The sequence below is a fragment of the Schistocerca serialis genome, chromosome 2, assembly GCF_023864345.2.
Source record: "Schistocerca serialis cubense isolate TAMUIC-IGC-003099 chromosome 2, iqSchSeri2.2, whole genome shotgun sequence".
NCBI lineage: Eukaryota > Metazoa > Arthropoda > Insecta > Orthoptera > Acrididae > Schistocerca > Schistocerca serialis.
The window spans coordinates 128,791,841-128,814,525 of record NC_064639.1 but is presented as its reverse complement, the minus strand read 5'-3'; the positions used below and the strand labels follow the sequence as shown (position 1 = coordinate 128,814,525).

At 39.7% G+C, this 22,685-nt stretch overlaps 1 protein-coding gene across 1 annotated transcript in view; it reads right to left on the bottom strand.

The window, feature by feature from the left end:
* The window catches only part of LOC126456820 (integrator complex subunit 4), a 118,903-nt gene that overhangs the window by 6,196 nt on the left and 90,022 nt on the right, over positions 1-22,685 (bottom strand). Inside the window, exons 13-15 of the mRNA XM_050092617.1 lie at positions 21,787-21,960; positions 6,010-6,182; positions 3,676-3,840 (exon numbers count right to left, since the gene is read on the bottom strand). Coding sequence (XP_049948574.1) covers positions 3,676-3,840; positions 6,010-6,182; positions 21,787-21,960 — 512 coding nt within the window. The remainder of the gene's footprint in view (positions 1-3,675; positions 3,841-6,009; positions 6,183-21,786; positions 21,961-22,685) is intronic.

Sequence of the window (22,685 nt, the reverse complement as noted above, 5' to 3'; positions counted from 1 at the left end):
GCTAAAACACCTACTTGGGCATCATCATTTGTTGCAGGTCGTGGTTGACATTTCACATGTGGCTGAACATTTCCTGTTACCTTAAATAACGTAACTATCCGGCAAACGGTCTGGACACATGGATGATGTCGTCCAGGATACCGAGCAGCATACATAGCACATGCCCGTTGGACATTTTGATCACAATAGCCATACATTAACATGATATCGACCTTTTCTGCAGGTGGTAAATGGTCCATTTTAACACGGGTAATGTATCATGAAGCAAATACCGTCTGCACTGGCGGAATGTTACGTGAAACCATGTACTTATATGTTTGTGACTATTACAGTGGCATCTATCACAAAGTGAAAATAGTGGTCCAACTAAAACATTCATATTTCTTTATGTACTACACGAATATGTAATAAAAAATGGGGGTTCCTATTTTAAAAAATGCAGTTGATATCCGTTTGACCTATGGTAATGCCATCTAGTCGACTAACCATAGCGCCATCTGGTTTCCCCCTTCAAGAAGAGTTTTGTTCTTTGTAGTTTTTTCGTTTGACGCTTATTTCATGAGATATTTGGCCTGGTCACTATCAATGGACCACCCTGTATATGAGACTGATGTCACAGACAAGCAGTGTATTTTGTTCACCATACAAAGTAACAGTATGCATTTGCTTACATAAGTACCACAAATAAAAATTATATCATAGATGGCCTATATCTCTCATCAACAAAGAAACAGCATAATCTACACACCAATGGAAAATATTTCACGACATGTGCTATAGAAATAACCACTTAACTTGAATCAAATTTGTTTATTTCTTGTTTTAGTTGAGCGAAGAATAGATGCAAATAGCATATTAAATATCTCAAAAACAAAGATCAAAATATGAGTGCAACAAAAGGTATGTTTATTGTCAAAGCTGTAAGAATTTTGTCCAGAAGTTCGAAACAGTTCAAAAAACTGCTAAGAGATGGTGCTGTACACTGTGCGGCTCAAACGGTATCAATGTGTATAATTAAACTCATGCAGCACATGCAGTCTTTGCAAGTATCTCACAATCTTTTCGAAATGTCCACCACTTCCAGTAGAGAGGTTGCACAAACGAGCAATGAAATTTACCATAAAATCGTGTAGTGTCTCAATGTAATCGTATTCAGATGCCACACAGATCGCTGATGCAAGCTCGTCCAGCATGTTGGAATGGTTCCGACAGACAGTATCTTTCAATGTGGCCCCCAAAAACGTTGTTGGAGTCAGATTGGATGAATATGGATGCCAAGCCATCTGTGCACCAGTAAGTTTACAATAATCCAATGCAGAAACTCTATTCCTGAAGTATTCATCGAGAAAGTAACGCATCTATTTGGTCCAATGTGATCTGACCCCATACTGCATGAATGACTCAGTACCTGGTTGATCCCCTAATGCTAGCTGTATGGCAGCAAAATGATCCAAAATTGCAATGTAACATTCACTACTGACTGTTTCTCACAAGAAAAAAGGGCCAATAATCCCTCTGCTGCATATCACACCCCATAGAGTAACTTTGAGAGAATACAATGGTTCTGCTTCACACAAAAATAGGGATTTTCAGAACCTCAACATTGTCAGTTTTGTTTATTCATAACCCCATTCATGGTGAAGCTGTTTCATCTATGAACCAGATGCAACCAAAATCAAATCCCTCATTGTCAATCATTGTGAGAATCTGGGTTACAAAGTCAGCCCTGAGTCACACAGCTCATTAGGTATGTCCTGGTGGCTTTATATTTTGAATGGAAACTTGTAGGCTCTGTCTCAGTACTTTCTGCATGCTGGAATGCTTCAAATCAGTCTCTGCTGCGTTTCTTTGGAAGGATTTTCTTGGATTTTGTTTAATAATTCCAGAAACTGAGGCGATATTTTCAGGAGTATCTCTAGTTTGCCAGGGGCCAACACTACCTACTAGAACATCAGCTAAACTGCCTGTCCATTGGAATCTGGTGAAGAGCTTGCAAATGGTTTTCACATTGGGTTCTTTTGGAAGATTAAATTATAACTGAAAACTGTGCCTTGATGCCATAGGACTTCTTCTGATCTGTGGTATTCCAGTACCAGAAAGACACATAGTTCAGTGGAAGACATGACTTCAACCTCTTCCCTCAATATGTTAACCTCCTTTCATGTTTCAATTGTGGAACTAATTGCTCTGAGTTGCAGTACACATTTACAGGCACTATATTTGCAATTACAGCCTATCCATTAGCAGCCTTCCAAACTATTTTGAAACTTCTGTACAATTACTGCTTAAGTCCTTATAGCTTTCCTAATGAATATATCATTTGTTGCACTCATCTATCACTCTTAGTTTTCAAGATATTTAATTTTGAAATCAGGGACTTCTTTGCCGGACAACCCATATGAAGGGACACCACACTACTGGTGTATATTGAAAGCAACACACAATTTTCTAAATGGGTTACCAGAATTGGATCAGAAACTATTAAAGGAAAAGCCATGTTTACATATCTGTGGATTTGTAACTACCACAACTTCGCAGTGAAGTTCAAAGCCCGAAACTAATTTTTATGCTAACAATAATGCTCATCTCGGTGGGGAAAAATCTTAGTGGCTGAAGAAGACATTGCAGAAAGCACTCTAGAATGTTCACCACAGAGCAAGGTAGGCTCCTTTGGTAACCCAAGCCCTGGCAGAGGTCCAAACAAGTAGATAAGGATGCAGTGCTCAGTTCAGCATTCAACATTTTAAATGTCATATCTTTTAAAGAATGGCACTTAGCTGGACATTCAAGGATTTTATACTAGTTCAACTATCTGAGAAAGACAAAGCAAACATCTGTTTTTAAATGCATGTTATCTATGTTAGCATAAAATGATATCTTGAGACAAAAAACAGTCATATAGCTTTTTGTCTTTGATGTTACGCATCTCAGTGACAATAAGAAAGAAATATTAAGGTCACTGCAAACACAAATTGGAATGAATGAAGACCCCCTTTTAACACTTTGAGGCTGTTTCAGACAACGTCATCTTTTACCTCGCATGATCTGGAACAACTTTTGCTTCCATCTAAGTAGCCCCGTACTAATGAAACAAAGCTAACAACCAATAACAGGAGGGATCCTTTCTGCACTGCCCACTTCAATGACCCAGCAACAATTATAATTCATCTTTTACCTTGCATGATCTGGAAGAACTTTTGCTTCCATCTAAGCAGCCTCGTACTAATGAAACAAAGCTAACAACCAATAACAAGAAGGATCCTTTCTGCACTGCCCACTTCAATGACCCAGCAACAAAACTGTGTTACTATAACGGGTACTTCTGACTGTATCTTTAGTATCCCCAACCCCAGAAATGTTTACCTGCAGGCAGCTGTAAGCCAAGCATCCCATGCATGTCTGCATGAGGGTTCGGACGTTCTGCTTCCAATAGATTGACTCACAAAGCGAGTTTTCATTTCTTCCCATGAGGGTTTGCTCCCTGCCATTATTGTGCCACCATCAGCTAGTAAAGTGCCCACACTAACAGAGCAGAGTAGTAGTGTCCTCATGACAGTGCAGATATTAAAGTATCAAACAACAAGGAGAGGTAGCAGTATGCTATCATCATCTAGATTTCAAAATAAAATCTAGTTTAATTCATTACATAATTTAAATTTTCAAATGAAAACTTACCTGTGTACATCCTCTACTTGCTCAAGGAAGTGGTCACAAAGAGCAAGTGCAGATGAATTACTGCAACGTACTATGTACACTAGCTGTAAAGCTAGTGCCTTCAACTTCAACTGCTTTACAAGTGCCAAGTCGTCTTCACTCACTCCTATGAAAAGATATTGTAACCTGCAATGACAACGGTGGTTAAAAAGATGAGTTAAAAAAATGTTTGTATCAATATTTTCAAGTGGTAGGTTCAATACATGCAATACGAAACTTCCAACAAATAAATGTAAAAAAGGAGTACAAAACACTATTAGTAAACAGGTATTGTTACATATTGCATAAATATATATGGAAGGGGAAAAAAGGGTGTGTGTGGGGTGGGAAGGGGAGGATGAGGTTTCAGCAGGCCAGTACCTCTCAACTCAAAACAGCATTACACAGGCATTCTGGAACTCTCCTTTTTGTCCCCGAGATTCAGTTTCTACAAAACTCGCCTTGGAAGCAAAGGGGAACCAATAAAATTCTGTAGGACACAAGTGTAGCTCGTTTCTTCAGGATCTCCACATGTCTCTTCATCAAATTGGCAAGCAACAGAAGAGAAATTGAAACATAGGAAAGCAGTATCCACATCAGCTTTTGAAATCAGAGTTTGTATGTCAAGGGACGAGCAGGAAAACTGAACTTGTCAAATGTTCAGAGGGGAAATCCATTCAGCATCCAGTATCATGTGACAGGTAGCCAAATACGATAAGACAAAGCAATAATTAATTAATGCAACTGGTCAGGTATGAAAATGTGGGATATTAAAAGTGACAGTGGGGCAGTCAATTATGTCAACATTATGGGTCGTACAGACTGAGAAAACAGATTCACAGAGACACTTGATGAAGAGAACATGAAAAATGTTCCAGGGAACTACATACAACTAACTGCATTAAAAACAGTAAATATGTTTAATACACCACAACAAACTACGTGATGCTGTTCCTTACACAACAAAGTTACATTAATACTTTGTGAGTTTAGATTTTTACAGAAAAATCTCACAATACTGCAACATATCAATTCATTTTTCTCATTAAACTGTGTTCAGGCGGGTTTTCAGGGTAATATTCCTGCCTTCTGCAGAAAAGTCTCTTATCCTCATAACTACACAACCATGACTTATGGCCCAGCTCAATCTTGCTAGGCTAACACATGTTGTACAAAGGTTACATAAAAGTGGCTTGGCCATGGCCAATTGCTGAAATGAATCTTTCTGAAAATAATAACTGTGTCCTGGACTGGGACTTGGAACAGAGAGCCTCCCACAAACCAAGAATCAATACAAGATGTAATTTAATTGTTTTATTCTAAACTCAGTTTCAACTTATCATAATAGTGGTTAAATTTATTTGATAATTCTGTTGTGAATAAAAATTTCTAAAACAGTTGAAAAATTATAATTAATGAATACACGAGAATAAATCATTACAGCGGATTTAACAACATAGATTCATTGAAGAAACAATACAATGTCTGTGTTGATTTCCCAAGCAAATGAAAAAGTGTGTGCAGCCACAGCACATTGTTACTGCTTGTTACATCTCTCTCCATACTGGTAGGCACTTCTAAAGTCAAGACTTAAGTTGATGGAACTGGATAGTGTTTCACAAAACAATCTTTTTTTTAAAGAAAGAAACTGTTGCTCACTTGCAAGTAGTGTATAAAAACAGAGCTTTTTGTGAGAGTGTGATTGGCAGCTGCCAACCACTGTACCCTGATAATGACTTATGCAAGTATTATGTCAGCTTAATGTTCATTTGAAGCAGTTTAAAGCCCATTATTCCCTTGAAATTCATAGGTGCACATAGTCAAGTATGCCAACTGACCAAAAACTGGAAAAATCAGTTATTCCATGTTGTTGCTTTAACAACAATAGTCTGAAAAAAAAACTTGTAAAACTGTTTATTTGAGCCATGTTCATTACTTTCAATGCAGCTACGAATGTGAACACTTCTAAAGAAGACAAAGTAATTGTCATGCCACACTCACTGCATTAGATGGCAGTATCTAAACATGGTACTGGGCTGCTTCTCTTACTGTAGTGCACAGTTTTTTTCCCCACTGTCCTCGAGTTTCTCTTTCCTTCTTCCTTTTTGACAAAGCAACAGCTCAATCATCCTACAGCTCCTCTTTCACTGTCCCAAAGAATGAACCTGTGGTTCTGAGTCCTCAAATTCCTGGGTTCAATCATTATACTTCTACTACCCAACAAGCAGTCCTCATTTTCATAAACTGTTCTGTAATATATGTTTTTACAATATTTATGTACAACAAAGTTTCATATATTCACAGACAGTTGCTCACCTAAGACAGTCATGCAGGAGCTGTGTGATGTTTGTGCGGACAGCAGCGCCCTGCTGGCTGGCAAGCGCTCCTGGACTAGCCCACAGGCGAGACTCTAACACTCGCGCCAGCATAACTTGGCAGTTGACATGAAGAGCTGACATACGAGCAGCATCACCAGCTGCACCACCGACCTGCAATAATACACATTTAAAAGTAATACAAGTATACTGACACACTTGAACTGTGTCTTTAAGAGTTTTACTTGTGTTAATTAATAATAAAATATTAGCAGTAACTGAAAAATAAAAAAAGTTCATAAATGAAACCAATGGGTTTAATTCCATGAACTTTCTCAAATGAATGAGAAGCAGCATGACTGATGATAGAATGCCCCACAGCTTGCCTTATAAAATGCTTCTAAACTTTTGTTTTATTGGTTCAATTCATGGTAAAGAGGAAGAAACCATAATTATTTACACTGCAGTATTTGCTAATGGCATAATGATATGGAGAGAAATTAAAGCAGAAGCCTAAGTAAACCATACCTTTCAACAATGATTATTCACAAACTGTCAAATTCTGTTCATCTAGTTTACTCAATACATTTGCCTACTGACCATTCAAATCTTCATACAGGCAATCTTGACAAATCAAAAAAATTTTATGGGTTTTGAGCACTCAATAAATGAAAGTGATTGTCAAGACAGACCAACAGCAAACACAACACAGTTCAAAGTCATGGCTGTCTATCACTCAGTAGTGGTATTGCTTTGCCATTCACTTCTTTATTGCACTCAACAATGGTTAACACAATTAAATATATAAATGAGTTGTAAAAATGAGTTCAAAAGTATAACTTTCAACTTGATACCTCTATGTATTCCTGAGAAAAAGGAGTTTTAACAGACAAATAGACAGACGGTTGGACAACAAATGATATTTTTCCCCTATATAACTACAAATTAAAAATGTTCTAATTTTTTCCTCTAGCTGTGCTATGAAACCTCATTTCTTGCCACATTTTATGGTTCTAGGCCATTTGGAAGAACCTGATAAGATTCTGATGAGTGAGTTTGCGAGTATCAAAAAATGTGACATTCATGGCCGCATCTTTTGACTGGGTTGACTTGGAAACTTCAATCTTTACACTGCCAAGGGGTCGTATATCTGTGACACAAATTTCAACTTGATATATCTACCCTTTCCTGAGAAAATGGGTTTTTAACAGTAAAACAGACGGACAACAAAGTGATCCTATATGGGTACCATTTTTACCTAATGAATAACAGAACCCTAAAAATTAGATAGACATGCTATAACTTTTAAGAAAATATATGGAGAAGTTTTTTTTCTGTTCTTCAAAGATACAGATAGCCATACTGTAGGTGCAACCACAACGGAGGAGTATCTGTTGAGAGGCCAGACAAACATGTGGTTCCTGAAGAGGAGCAGCAGCCTTTTCAGCAGTTGCAGGGACAGCAGACTGGATGATTGACTGGTCTGGCCTTGTAACACTAACCAAAACGGCCTTGCTGTGCTGCTACTGCGAACGGCTGAAAGCAAGGGGGATACTACAGCCGTACTTTTTCCTGAGGGCATGCAGCTTTACTGTATGGTTAAATGATGATGGCGTCCCCTTGGGTAAAATATTCCGGACGTAAAATAGTCCCCCATTTGGATCTCTGGGCGAGGACTACTCAGGAGGACGTTGTTATCAGGAGAAAGACAACTGGAGTTCTACGGGTCAGAGCGTGGAATGTCAGATCCCTTAATTGGGCAGGTAGGTTACAAAATTTAAAAAGGGAAATGGATATGTTAAAGTTAGATATAGTGGGAATTAGTGAAGTTCGGTGGCAGGAGGAACAAGACTTCTGGTCAGGTGAACACAGGATTATAAAAACAAAATCAAATAGGGGTAATTCAGGAGTAGGTTTAATAATGAATAAAAAAATAGGAATGCGGATAAGCTACTACAAACAGCATAGTAAACGCATTATTGTGGCTGGGATAGATACGAAACACACGCCTACCACAGTAGTACAAGTTTATATGCCGACTAGCCCCACAAATGATGAAGAGATTGATGAAATGTGTGATGAGAAAAATGAAATTATTCAGATAGTGAAGGGAGACGAAAATTTAATAGTCATGAGTGACGAATTCGATAGTAGGAATAGGAAGAGAAGGAAATGTAGTAGGTGAATATGGAATGGGGGTGAGGAATGAAAGAGGAACCCGCCTGGTAGAATTTTGCACAGGGCATAACTTAATCATAGCTAACACTTGGTTCAAGAATCATAAAAGAAGGTTGTATACATGGAAGAAGCCTGGAGATACTGACATGTTTCAAATAGATTATATAATGGTGAGACAGAGATTTAGGAACCAGGGGCAGATGTGGATTCTGACCACAATCTATTGGTTATGAACTGTAGATTAAAACTAAAGAAATTGCAAAAAGGTGGCAATTTAAGGAGATGGGAACTGGATAAACTGAAAGAACCAGAGGTTGTAGAGAGTTTCAGGGAGAGCATTAGGGAACGATTGACAAGAATGGGGGAAAGAAATACAGTAGAAAAAGAATGGGTAGCTTTGAGAGATGAAATAGTGAAGGCAGAGGACCAAGTGCGTAAAAAGACGAGGGCTAATAGAAATCCTTGGGCAACAGAAGAGATACTGAATTTAATTGATCAAAGGAGAAAATACAAAAATGCAGTAAATGAAGCAGGCAAAAAGGAATACAAACATCTCAAAAATGAGATCGACAGGAAGTGCAAAATAGCTAAGCAGGGATGGCTAGAGGACAAATGTGAGGATGTAGAGGCGTATATCACTAGGGGTAAGATAGATACTGCCTACAGGAAAATTTAGAAGACCTTTGGAGAAAAGAGAACCACTTGCATGAATATCAAGAGCTCAGATGGAAACCCAATCCTAAGCAAAGAAGGGAAGGCAAAGGTGGAAGGAGTATATAGAGGGTCTCTATACAAGGACGATGTTCTTGAGGACAATATTATGGAAATGGAAAAGGATGTAGATGGAGATGAAATGGGAGATATGATATTGTGTGAAGAGTTTGACAGAGCGCTGAAAGACCCAAGTCGAAACAAGGCCCCGGGAGTAGACAGCATTCCATTACAACTACTGATAGCCTTGAGAGAGCCAGCCCTGACAAAATTCTACCATCTGGTGAGCAAGATGTATGAGACAGGCGAAATGTCCTCAGACTTCAAAAAGAATATAATAATTCCAATCCCGAAGGAGTTGACAGATGTGAAAATTACCGAACTATCCGTTTATTAAGCCACGGCTGTAAAATACCAACACACATTCTTTGCAGACGAATGGAAAAACTGGTAGAAGCCAACCTCGGGGAATATCAGTTTGGATTCCGTAGAAATGTTGGAACATGTGAGGCAATACTGACCCTACAACTTATCTTAGAAAATAGATTAAGGAAAGGCAAACCTACGTTTCTAGCATTTTTAGACTTAGAGAAAGCTTTTGACAATGTTGACTGGAATACTCTGTTTCAAATTCTGGAGGTGGCAGGGGTAAAATACAGAGAGCAAAAGGCTATTTACAATTTGTACAGTTGACAGGTATTCCTGCTTAAGGGAAGTCTCTCTAACAAAGAAACCACTTTCGACAAAGCTTAGGTATCCGATTAATGAGGGAATTAGTATATTTCATCAAAACATACAAGGCATTAGAGTTAAAGTTAGTGAACTGCTTATAGATGTTGGCTCTGAAATTATTGGTATATCTGAACACTTCTTAAATAAGGAGATAATTCAGAGGCTTCCTTTACCAGGATACAGGTTGGCTGGCAGCTTTTCTAGGAGCTCTTTGCGGTGTGGGGGAGTAGCCATGTATGTGAAAAACGGTATCCCATTTGAGTCAATTGATGTTTCAAAGTACTGCACTGAAAAGGTGTTTGAATGTTGTGCAGGTGTGGTTAAATTTAACGGAGCTAAACTTCTTACTGTTGTTATTTATAGATCCCCAGACTCCGATTTTACAACATTTTTGCTAAAGTTAGAGGAGGTTCTTGGTTCACTTTATAGGAAGTTATATGTGGTGACTTCAATATAAACTGTATAAGTGATTGTGCAAGGAAAAGGATGCTGGTAGACCTCCTTAATTCATATAATCTTATGCAAACCGTATTCTTTCCAACGAGAGTGCAAGGGAACAGTAGAACAACCATAGACAATATTTTTGTTCATTCGTCATTACTAGAAGGGCATTCTGTTAGCAAAATGGTGAATGGCCTTTCAGATCATGATGCACAAATTTTAAGTCTAAAAGATTTTTGTCCTGCAACACATGTTAAATATAGTTACCAACTTTTTAGGAAAGCTGATCCAGTTGCTGTAGAGACTTTTGTAAACCTTATCAAGGAACAAGAGTGGCAAGATGTTTATAGCGCTGATACAGTAGACAATAAATATAATGCTTTCCTCAAGACTTTTCTCATGCTCTTTGAAAGTTGCTTTCCGTTAGAACGTTCAAAACAGGGTACTAGCACAAACAGGCAGCCTGGGTGGCTGATTAAAGGTATAAGAATATCTTGTAGAACAAAGTCGCAATTATATAAAAACGTTAGAAATAGTCACAATCTAAATGCAGCAGCCCATTACAAACAGTATTATAAGGTGCTTAAAAAAGTTATTAGGAAGGCAAAAAGTATGTGGTATGCAGATAGAATAGCTAAGTCTCAGGATAAAATTAAAACCATATGGTCAGTCGTAAAGGAAGTGGCTGGTCTGCAGAGACAGGTCAAGGATATAGAATCAGTGCGTAGTGGGAATGTCCGTGTTACTGATAAGTCGCATATATGTACAGTATTTAATAATCAGTTTCTGAATATAGCAGGTGAACTAAATAGAAACCTAGTCCCAACAGGGAATCGTATAGCGCTCGTAGAAAAAAGTGTTCCGAGACTGTTACCTGAAATGCTCCTCCATGATACTGACAAGAGGGAGATTGAGTTAATAATTAAATCACTAAAGACCAAGAACTCTCATGGATATGACGGGGTATCTAGCAGAATACTGAAGTATTGTTCCATGTATGTTAGCCCAGTACTTAGCCATATCTGAAACTTTTCCGTTAGGAGTGGTCGGTTTCCTGACCAATTAAAGTACTCGGTAGTGAAACCACTTTATAAAAAGGGAGACAGGGATAATGTTGATAATTATAGACCTATTTCTATGCCATCGGTGTTTGCTAAAGTTATCGAGAAGGTTGTATATACAAGGTTACTGCAGCATTTAAATTCACATAATTTGCTGTCAAATGTACAGTTTGGTTTTAGAAATGGCTTAACAACTGAAAATGCTATAGTCTCTTTTCAATGCTATAGTCTCTTTTCTCTGTGAGGTTTTGGACGGATTAAATAAAAGGTTGCGAACGTTAGGTGTTTTCTTTGATTTAACGAAGGCTTTTGACTGTGCTGACCACAAAATATTACTGCAGAAGTTGGAACATTATGGAGTAAGGGGAGTAGCTTACAATTGGTTCGCCTCTTACTTTAAGAACAGAAAGCAGAAGGTAATTCTCCGCAATATTGAGAGTGGTAAGGATGTTCAGTCCCAATGGGGCACTGTTAAATGGGGCGTTCCCCAAGGATCGGTGCTGGGGCCACTGCTGTTTCTTATTTATATAAATGATATGCCTTCTAGTATTACAGGTGATTCAAAAATATTTCTGTTTGCTGATGACACCAGCTTGGTAGTGAAGGACCTTGTGTGTAATATTGAAACATTATCAAATAATGTAGTTCATGAAATCCCGTGGCTTGTGGAAAATAATTTGATGCTAAATCACAGTAAGACTCAGTTTTTACAGTTTCTAACTCACAATTCAACAAGAACTGATATTTTAATCAGACAGAATGGGCATCTTATAAGCAAGACGGAACAGTTCAAGTTCCTAGGCGTACGGATAGATAGTAAGCTGTTGTGGAAAGCCCATGTTCAGGATCTTGTTCAGAAACTAAATGCCGCTTTATTTACCATTAGAACAGTATCTGAAATAAGTGACATTTCAACACGAAAAGTAGTCTACTTCGCATATTTTCATACGCTTATGTCATATGGTATTATTTTTTGGGGTAATTCTTCTGATTCAAAAAGGGTATTTTTGACTCAAAAACAGGCTGTTCGAGCTATGTGTGGTTTAAGTTCGAAAACCTCTTGTCGACCCCTATTCAATAGTCTGGGAATTTTGACATTGCCCTCACAGTATATATTTTCTTTAATGCCGTTTGTTGTTAGCAATATTAGCTTATTCCCAAGAGTTAGCAGCTTTCACTCAGTTAATACTAGGCAGAAATCAAATCTGCATGTGGAATGCACTTCCTTGACTCTTGTGCAGAAAGGAGTGCAGCATTCTGCTGCATCCATTTTCAATAAGCTAACACAAGAACTGAAAAATCTTAGCAGTAGCCCAAACGCTTTTAAGTCTAAACTGAAGAGTTTCCTCATGGCTCACTCCTTCTATTCTGTCGAGGAGCTCCTGGGAGAGCTAAAAAATTAAGCAAATTCCAGTGTTACATTATTGATTTTCTTTATTTAAACTAACGACGTGTCGTCTGAATATGTTTCTTATATTTCATTTTATCTGTTTCTACTATCGTGTTATAATTTCATGTATTGACTCGTTCCATGACCATGGAGACTTCTCCTTAATGTGGTCCCACGGAACAATAAATAAATAAATAAATAAAACCAAATTGCAGTTATAAGAGTCTAGGGGCATGAAAGGGAAGCAGTACTTGGGAAGGGGGTGAGACAGGGCTGTAGCCTATCCCCTATGTCATACAAACTGTATATTGAGCTAGTAGTAGAGGAAACAAAAGAAAAATTTGGAGTAGGAATTAAAATCCATGAAGAAGAAATAAAAACTGAGGTTTGCCGATGACATTGTAATTCTGTCAGAGAAGCAAAGGACCTGGAAGAGCAGCTGAGCGGAATGGACAGTGTCTTAAAAGATGGATATAAGATGAACGTCGACAAAAGCAAAACGAGAATAATGGAATGTAGTCTAATTAAGTTGGGTGATGCTGAAGGAATTAGATTAGGAAACGAGACACTTAAAGTAGTATAGGAGTTTTGCTGTTTGGGGAGCAAAATAAGTGATGATGGTCAAAGTAGAGAGGAGTAAAATGTAGACTGGCAATGGCAAGGAAAGCGTTTCTCAAGGAGAGAAATTTGTTAACATCAAGTATAGATTTAAGTGTCAGGAAGCCGTTTCTGAAAGTATTTGTATGGAGTATAGCCATATATGGAAGTGAAACATGGACAATAAATAGTTTAGACAAAAATAGAACAGAAGCTTTCGAAATCTAGTTCTACAGAAGAATGCTGAAGGTTAGATGGGTAGATCACATAACTAATGAGGAGGTATTCAATAGAATTGGAGAGAAGAGAAATTTGTGGCACAACTTGACTAGAAGAAGGGATCGGTTGGTAGGACATATTCTGAGGCATCAAGGGATTACCAATTTAGTATTGGAGGGCAGCGCGGAGAGTAAAAATCATAGAGGGAGACCAAGAGATGAATACACTAAACAGATTCAGAAGGATGTAGGTTGCAGTAGGTACTGGGAGATGAAGCAGCTTGCACAGGATAGAGTAGCATGGAGAGCTGCATCAAACCAGTCTCTGGACTTAAGACCACCACAACAACAACAACAACAACAACAACAACAACATGGAGGATATTAGTGTGTTGGTGAGACACTTTGTTTAGCCTGGGAAAATGAACTAGGGAATTTGCTGGCAAATTATGTGCCATGGAATACTTTCAATACTGAGGAAACATGACAATTTTTTCCAAGTGTCCTCCTGATCAGACACTGATATCAAGGGGGAAAACAGCAAGAAAGAGATGCAGTAATTAGCTCTGAAGAGGGACATTGTACGAAAGCTTAAAAACATTATCAGCCTTGTTTATGCCCCTATCAAAGAATCAACATTTCAACTATACTTCGTTAACTTACCTCCTCGAATATTTGTATTCCACTAAAGATTCTCCATCACTAAATAATCTCAATGATGTTACACACACACACACACACACACACATACATACACACACACACACACACACACACACACACACACAGAGAGAGAGAGAGAGAGAGAGAGAGAGAGAGAGAGAGAGAGAGAGAGAGAGGAGAGAGGAGAGAGGAGAGAGGAGGGGGGGGGGGAGGGAGGGAGGGAGGAAGGGAGAGAGGGAGAGAGAGAGAGAGAGAGAGAGAGAGAGAGAGAGAGAGAGAAATAGACAATTAGAGAATGTAAGGAATACGTAAATATATTGGTACAATGAAGGAAATACGCAGTCCAGTCACATTAATGTGAGCACCTGCCAAAAGCCTAAATGACGACCTATTGTAGCGCATATGTGCAGCAAGAGAGACAATGAAGGTTCTGGATGGTTCCGAAAGGGATGTAGAGCATGCTAATTCCAGTGGCATGGCCAACTGCACCAGGTTTCTTAGCTGAGGATCCCTGGCGTGAACAGCCTGACTGAGGTGGTCCTGCGTATTCTCAATTGGTTTCAAATTCAGGGAGTTTGATGGCCATGGCAATGTGGTAAAGTCATCCTGGTGCTCTTCGAATCATGCCCGTACGCTACCAGCCGTGTGACAAGTTTCATTGTTCTGCTGGTTGGTGCCGTCGTGCCAAGGAAGAAACAAACTGCATGAATGGTTTGGCATTATCCCCAAATGATGGATACTTGTGTTGATTCATTGTGCCTTCCAGAATGACTAAATCACCCAGGTAATGTGATGAAAACATTCCCCACACTATAGTGCTCCCTCTTCTGGTCTGGACCCTTATGACAATTGTTGCAGGGCCTTACATGCCAAAGGTCATCTGCCCAATGGATCATAAGACGTGATTTATCTGAATAGGCCACCTATTGCCACACAATGGAAATATAGTTGCGGTATTAGTGCGGAAATTTCAGCCTTCATCGTCGATGGACAGCAGTCAGCATTGGTGGGTGGACCACGTGCCTGGTGCTGAGCCCCATACACAGCAACATTCGTTGAACGGTCACTGAAGAGACACTGTTAGTAGCCCCTTGGTCCATCTGGGTAGTCAGTTGCTCAACAATTGCACATCTGTTCACCTGTACTCATCTCTGCAGTCATTGCTCACATCTGTCATCTATAGCCCGTGGTACACCACAGTTGCCTTGGTGCTGGTTTTAGATAGCGGCATTTTGCAATGTACAGTATACTGTAACAACAGCGGCACGTGATCAGTTTACAAACTTTCAAAAAAAACTTTGACCCTTGACCCGAAAGCCAAGAATCATACCCTTTTGGATGACAGACAGATTGCTTTCCATTCCCGCATTACACCAACAACTGTACTGATTTCCACAACCTCCCCCCCCCCCTCCAGGACACATTTTCTAAATGTTCCACTGCTAGTTCTGCCACCATCTGTCTGTGAGAGGTTATTGCATGTTAATATCAAACACAGGTGGAGGTTACATTAATGTTACTGAATTGTGTAATACAAAACAAAAGCAAATGGGCTTTCAGGAGAAAGCACTTTCAACTATATATAATTTGACTGAAAGAGATAGAACATGTCTTTACACGCACACCAAATAAAAAACTAAGCTACAGCCTACAATAACAACACTGTAGCATATGAAACATTTCAGTTTGGCCTACATGTTCACATTATTGTTAAAAAAAATACACTTTTTCATAAAAAGCACCATAACCACAAAGAGAGATTTATGCATTTTGTGGCAACTTTTACATTACTCTGATCCAAAGTCACAGTGCTGACAGAAGTCAGCAAATGCGTGCCAATAGGCTCTGCAGTTTGGGAAATGATAGGTATCCATTTTGTTACAAATGTGGTTTGGGAATTCTGAAAACATGTAGTCTTGTTGAATTCCCGTCCCCTTCTATCAAGATGGCAGATGATGTTGAGAGTATTAAGGGAAAAAAATTCCTTCTTCAGAAATAGAAAGACGTCATGCAGGTGTGCATTGCTGTACCATAGATTTGTTTGCAAGTGATGCCTTCAAAGGAGAAGTAATTGCAGGTGAGGATATTGTTGGTCATAGTGACGAGGAAGCAGATTGTGGGTTTCGATTCAGTTGGGTATTGGGAAAGGTAGTGTTCAATGGTGATAAGGCCATGAGCACTGGGGATGTTAGTGTAATGGAGCTGGCATTGACACTGATGAGCAGGGCATCATGTGGTAAAGGAACAGGAATTATGGAGAGTCGGTGAAGGAAATGGTTGGTGTCTTTTTATTTACAAGGGAGGGTTACTGGTAATAGGCTGAAGGTTTTGGTACACAAGATCAGAGATTCTCTCTGCGGGGACACAGTAATCGACCACAAACTGGCATTCTGGGTTGCTAGGTTTATGGACTTTTGGAAGTGCATAGAAGGTAGTAGTGCAGGAGTTGTGGGGACAAGAGGGGACAGAACTTTGGAGACATGATCTGGGATGGGCCTTAGGATTTGAGAAGGGAGATACTGTTGGATTCCTGGAATGGAGTCACTGTAGCAGAGTAGGAGGACATATCTAACAGTTGGTGAAGTCCTCTGCCAGGTAACCCCTGAGGTTCATAACAACAGCACCTTTCTTAGCAGAAAGGATTATCAGGTCAAGATCGGTTTTTAGGTAGTAGATTGCATTTCCTTGGTGAGTGACTGATTCGGGGAATGATGGTGAAGTAAGGTTCAAGGTCAGGAAATTCTGGAAAGTTAATATGGGGTGAAATACGGTTGGTTGGAGGAGTGAACTGAGTCAGGCAGGGTTCAATAACAGTTTCGGATTGAGCCTGATTGGAAGGATTGGTGGTGAAAAAATGTTTCCACTATAGGGACCAGTAGAAGAAGAGATGGGACAAAAGGTAAGGTCTTTGGAAAGGACTGATATTTCTGTGAGACAGAGGCTTTTGGAGGAAAGTTTCATGACTGTGTTATCGGTCTGTTTCACCTTTTGATTCTGTATGGTAGTGGGAGGGAGTTTCTGAGGGTGTTACAGATGTAGTTGGTCTGCAAGGATGGGTTAATTAGCTATGAGGGGATGCAGGAGAGATTACAGACTCTTGTAGAGGTGGTGGATACTGGTAGTCCACAGCAGGAGTAAGTGCTGAACAGATTCGAGAGTTTTTTTAGGTGGCATTGTGCACGTGTTTTTGTTCCTGAAGGGCAAGGGTTTCAGTCTGGGAGATAGGATGCAGGAATTTGAAGAGGTTTGGGCCTGATTTATATGCTTTTACAGGACTAGGTTGGTGAGGGCTACCTCTTTTCATGCACTGAAATGAGGTATTCTCTATCAATATCCTCCCAACCTGTACCACAATAGCATTCTGTCATCCACCTAACCTATGCAATATGCTTGTCCATCCTTTCTCCATTCCTACTCCAACCCCTTGACTCATGGCTCATACTGCTGCAACAGACATGGATGCAAGACCTGTCTCATACATGTTCCCATTGCCACCTAGTCCAGTCCTGTCATAGGGATCTCCCATCCTGTCGTCACAAGCAGGCCTATCTGTGAACGCAGCCAAGTGCTCTAAAAACTAAATTGCAACCACTGTACTGTTTTGTACATATTTTGTACTAACAAGCTGTCTGTCTGCTCGAATAGCCACTACCAAACTGTGGCCAAGAGACAACTGGACCACTCAAGTTACTGAATGTGATGGGCTTCACCTGAATGACTGCTTCACAACCTGTACCATCTGAATCCTTCCCACCAACACCAGCTTTTCTGAACTGTAGAGTGGGACTTTCCTTGCAACATATCCTTCGTTTCTATAATCCCCAGCCTCAATCTTCACTAGTTCCTGTTCTCTGCCTACCTATTCACTTACCCACTCCCACCCAAGCACTACACGCACCTTCTATTCCGCCAAATCACCTAAAGTCTTTGCCCCTTCTCTACGTCTCTCCTCTCCCTACTCTGCACCTAGCAGCCCTATCCCGCCCCACCATGCCCCTGCACACACACACAGGCAGCACAACATCATTCCCCACTCCTACCCTGTTATCCCTCTTTCTCCCCACTCCATGCCTCCTCCTTAGCCCCACCACACACTTCATATTGCTGCTTACATCAGATGCAGTCACAGTCAGGCCACAGTGGCTGGAGACAGTGGCCATACGTGTGTGAGTTGTGCTTGTGTGATGTGTGTGTTTTCTATTTGCAAAGAAGCACTTTTTCTGTCTGAACGCTTAAATGTTTAGCAGTCTGTAACTCAATGCCTCCTCTATATGGAGAGTAGCAATCTATCCCTGTCATGATATTGTTTTGTTATTCCATCCTGGACTTTCCATTGTTTAACACATACACTATGTGATCAAAAGTATCCAGACACCCCCAAAACATACACTTTTCATATTATGTGCATTGTGCTGCTACCTACTGCCAGGTAATCTGTATCAGCGACCTCAGTAGTCATTAGACATCATGACAGGGCAGAATGGGGTACTCCGTGGAACTCACGGGCAGGGTCAGGTGATTGGGTGTCACTTGAGACATACATCTGTACGTGAGATTTCCACACTCCTAAACATCCCTAGGCCCACTGTTTATGATGGGGTACTGAAGTGGAAACGAGAAGGGGCACTTACAACACAAAAGCGTACAGGCCAACCTTTTCTGTTGACAGACAGAGACTGCCAACAATTGAAGAGGGTTGTAATGTGTAATAGGCAGACATCTATCCAGACCACCACACAGGAATTCCAAACTGCATCAGGATCCACTGCAAGTACTATGACAGTTAGGTGAGAAGTGAGAAAACTTGGATTTCATGGTCAAGCGAACCTTCACATCATGCCAGTAAATGTGTAAGGAGCGTAAACACTGGACGATTGAACAGTGGAAAAATATTGTGTGGAATGATGGATCACGGTACACAATGTGGCGATCCGATGGCAGGGATGGCGAATGCCAGCGTGTGTGGTGCCAGCAGTAAAATTTGGAGGTGGTTGTGTTATTGTGTAGTTGTTTTTCATGGAGGGGGCTTGCACTCCTTGTTTTGCATGGCACTATCACAGCGCAGGCCTACATTGATGTTTTAAGCACCTTCTAGCTTTCCAATGTTGAAGAGCAATTCGGGGATGCCGACTGCATCTTTCAACACGATCGAGCACCTGTTCATAATGCACGGCCTCTGGTGGAGGGGTTACACGACAATTAACACCCCTGTAATGGACTGGCCTGCACAGAGTCCTGACCTGAATCCTATAGAACACCTCTGAGATGTTTTGGAATGCCAACTTCGTGCCGGGCCTCACCAACCAACATCAATACCTCTCCTCAGTGCAGCACTCCATGAAGAATGGGCTGCCATTCCCCAAGAAACCTTCCAGCACCTGATTGAAAGTATGGCTGTGAGAGTGGAAGCTGTCATCAAGGCCAAGGGTGGGCCAACACCATATTGAATTCCAGCACTACCGATGGAGAGTGCCACGAACTTGTAAGTCATTTTCAGCCAGGTGTCTGGATACTTTTGATCACATAGTGTAGTAAATTGTCGTCTAATGATTATGCAGCCCTAATTACAGTTCAAAAAAAATTTGGTTCATCCAAAACTATTATCTGTTGTCAATCTGCAAGCCACTGAATGTGCTGTCACCTCACTAGAATAATTAAATGCCCTATGGCTCATACTGCTGCTAAACTGATTATTTGACACCATCATATCTACTTGCACACCAGTTTCGTTTCTTATGTAATCAAGAAGCTTATCAGCTGGTCAAAGAATACCGAGTGTATTGTACTCTAATCTGCTCCATTGCATGAAAAGTTACTGAGAATCAAAGTCCAAAACCCAGATAGGTAGAGAATACATAGAGGGACATGTTATTCAGCCCTTCCTGCAACGCCATGCGTGCTACTAGCTGCCATGTTTTGGGAAATCATTGTGCTGTGTATGATTTTTTGAAGAACACAGTTTATGAATATCTTTTTGAAATCATGACAGCCATGTACTCAAGAGTATAAATGCATGCACACAACTTGAAAATAGATTGAAGATTGGTTTTTGACAGTAGCAAGAGGCATTACTCCAATAATGTTTTTGTTGCTTCAGGGCAGATTAAAACTGCGTCTTGAACCGAGAATCGAACTCGGGACCTTTGCCTTTTGTGGGCAAGTGCTCTAACAACTGAGCTACCCAAGCACAACTCATGCCCCGTCCTCACAGCCTTACTTCTGCCAGTACCTCATCTCCTATCTTCCATTCTGGAAATTTTTTGTTGCTTTCTATAAATTTTAAATGAAGTGTGCTTTCACATTAGGAAATATGGATTACAGACAAAAAGGCCTGTAATTTTCTGTGAACAGACAGTTACTTGTTTTAAATTATAACTTCAAATTATAACAGAACCCCTTGGACGCAAAGTAAGAAGTGCAAATTACTCTATGAAAGTATGCTTTTATATGTGGACAATCATTTTACAAAGTTTGGATCTACAACAGCTAGTTATGTATTTTAATTAATAACTTAATCATGCAAATAAAGTAAAATGTGCAACGTTTAAATTAGTCTGATGCTGAATCTCTGAATTCAAATGTAGATGGGTAGTCATGAGGCTACAGTGTGATGCAATACCTAACTGTTATTTTAATAAACCTATGATCAACCAAAAGCTTCTTGCTTCTTTGACTGACTGAGTGGCTTAGATCGTAATTTACCTGCTGTGTGGAATGGTATTTCCTTGCCCAGTGCAACACAGCTTTTGTTTTGAACTCGATATGAATGATACATACAACTGAAATTAATGTAACCTTTCTACAGAACATTTGTCTCCAAAACATTTGTTATTCTTTGAAAGTTTTCAGTAAAAACAGGATCCTAAACTAAATTTTGGCATTATATTCAGAGCTATAATTACTAAATGCTAACAATTGTAATCTTGTAATTTCCTTATACACAATCATGTACCACACCCCTTTCTTTTGACTACCAAAAGCATGGGCAGTATTGGCTCTCTAAAGCCAAGCATAAAGTTTGACATGTCACATAAACAAATGGTGATAGGTACCACCGCACATCGTAAATGATCCCAACCTCATACATGGATTTCAGCATTTTAGTTACTTTAACAATAAAGTAAACATTTGGGAGGTTGGCGAGACCAAAGGCGTACCCATCTTATGACACACCTCTGATACAACATTCCAAGACAAATGGATGCTGTATTGGACCAATGAGGCATGCATTTTTCAGCTTCACATGCTATACTTCTTCCTGTTTGACTGATACACCAATCCGTCAATGATGTCTGGTGCAAATATAATGTAGCTTCAATTTTCTAACAAACTGGCTCCTTTGTTAAAAGCTACCATATATGACACTCAATGAAGATCATGACAGGTTCACACAAAGTGCTTATCTTGTGCTAGGAATTTGGATGTAATGACATGAAATGTGATGATTTAGCTTGTCAGTCCTAATAAAGACCATAAATTTTCTCATGCTTCTTCAAAACATGACATTTTCCTACCCAGACAGTGCATTTTTGTTGTAAATATCTTTTAAAAAAGCTACTACTGAAAATTACAATAATACCATATGTTTTGTAGAATGCAAATGCATATTTTACATAATAGTGACATCTCTAGTGTCTTATACCTAAACAAGTTCCATCCAACATAATATGGGAGTAATATTTCATGTGAACAAAAAACTGAAGTCCCTAAATAAAGGTCCTGTTGGAAACATTGCTGATGTATATAAAGTTAGGAGATGGCCATGAAAAGGTGCACTGTGAACACACCTCTGCCAGCCTTGCAAGGTCTCTCTGAGCAGCAGCCAACAGCTCCGCTCGCACACGAGCAGGACCTCGACGTGCAGCTTCGAGTCGGGAAACCATTGCTTCCAGAAATCTAACAGCAGTGGCATTGGCTTCCTCATCTGCAACTACCTCACGAACACCAGAGGATCCTCCCACCTGTAACATCACAGTTACTGGCTGTAAGTACGTACAGCAACCAAATTATAAAACAATAAACAAACAAACATACAAATTAAACCACTGACGCAAATCTTAAAAAAGTATGTATGAAGTTACAGTCTCTGAATGACAGTTACCACTTGGTGGAATTCCTGTTATTTTAGAGTGGCCAAATGTTCACATTTCCTTATGTGATTTACTGCACGAACTGACAAAGTGGAAAATTAAAGCACTAAGAAACAAAGTCTTCAATCCGATCAATCCGAGTCCTAGGAAATCTAAAAAGGTATCGTTTTAGTAAAAGGCTAACCATTTGTATACAGAATACAGGAGGAGGAGGGAACCAAAACCATTTTTATGGGAGTATGTGGTCACATATGGTCAGTCCAATTAAAGTATTTTAAAGACTAAAGCTTTTCATTTTCAGGATAATCTAGCTCAATAATATTATTCTTTCTCATTTTCTTATTTCCTGACATAGCAGGAAAACTTGTGGTAGTGAAGTGTACTTTGTAAGAGGCCAGCCAGTGGAAGCAAGTGAAGTTGCAGTTCCCAGATTCACAAAACTTATGTTGGCACCATTTATTCTACAATTGTTTTGCTTTTACTTGTGAGATGAACTTCAGATACAAAATTATCTGATCACATCTTCATTACTGTTGATCATTACCACACTTCAGGTCATAGAATACTCCTCAAAACGATCTATACTATAATGTTTT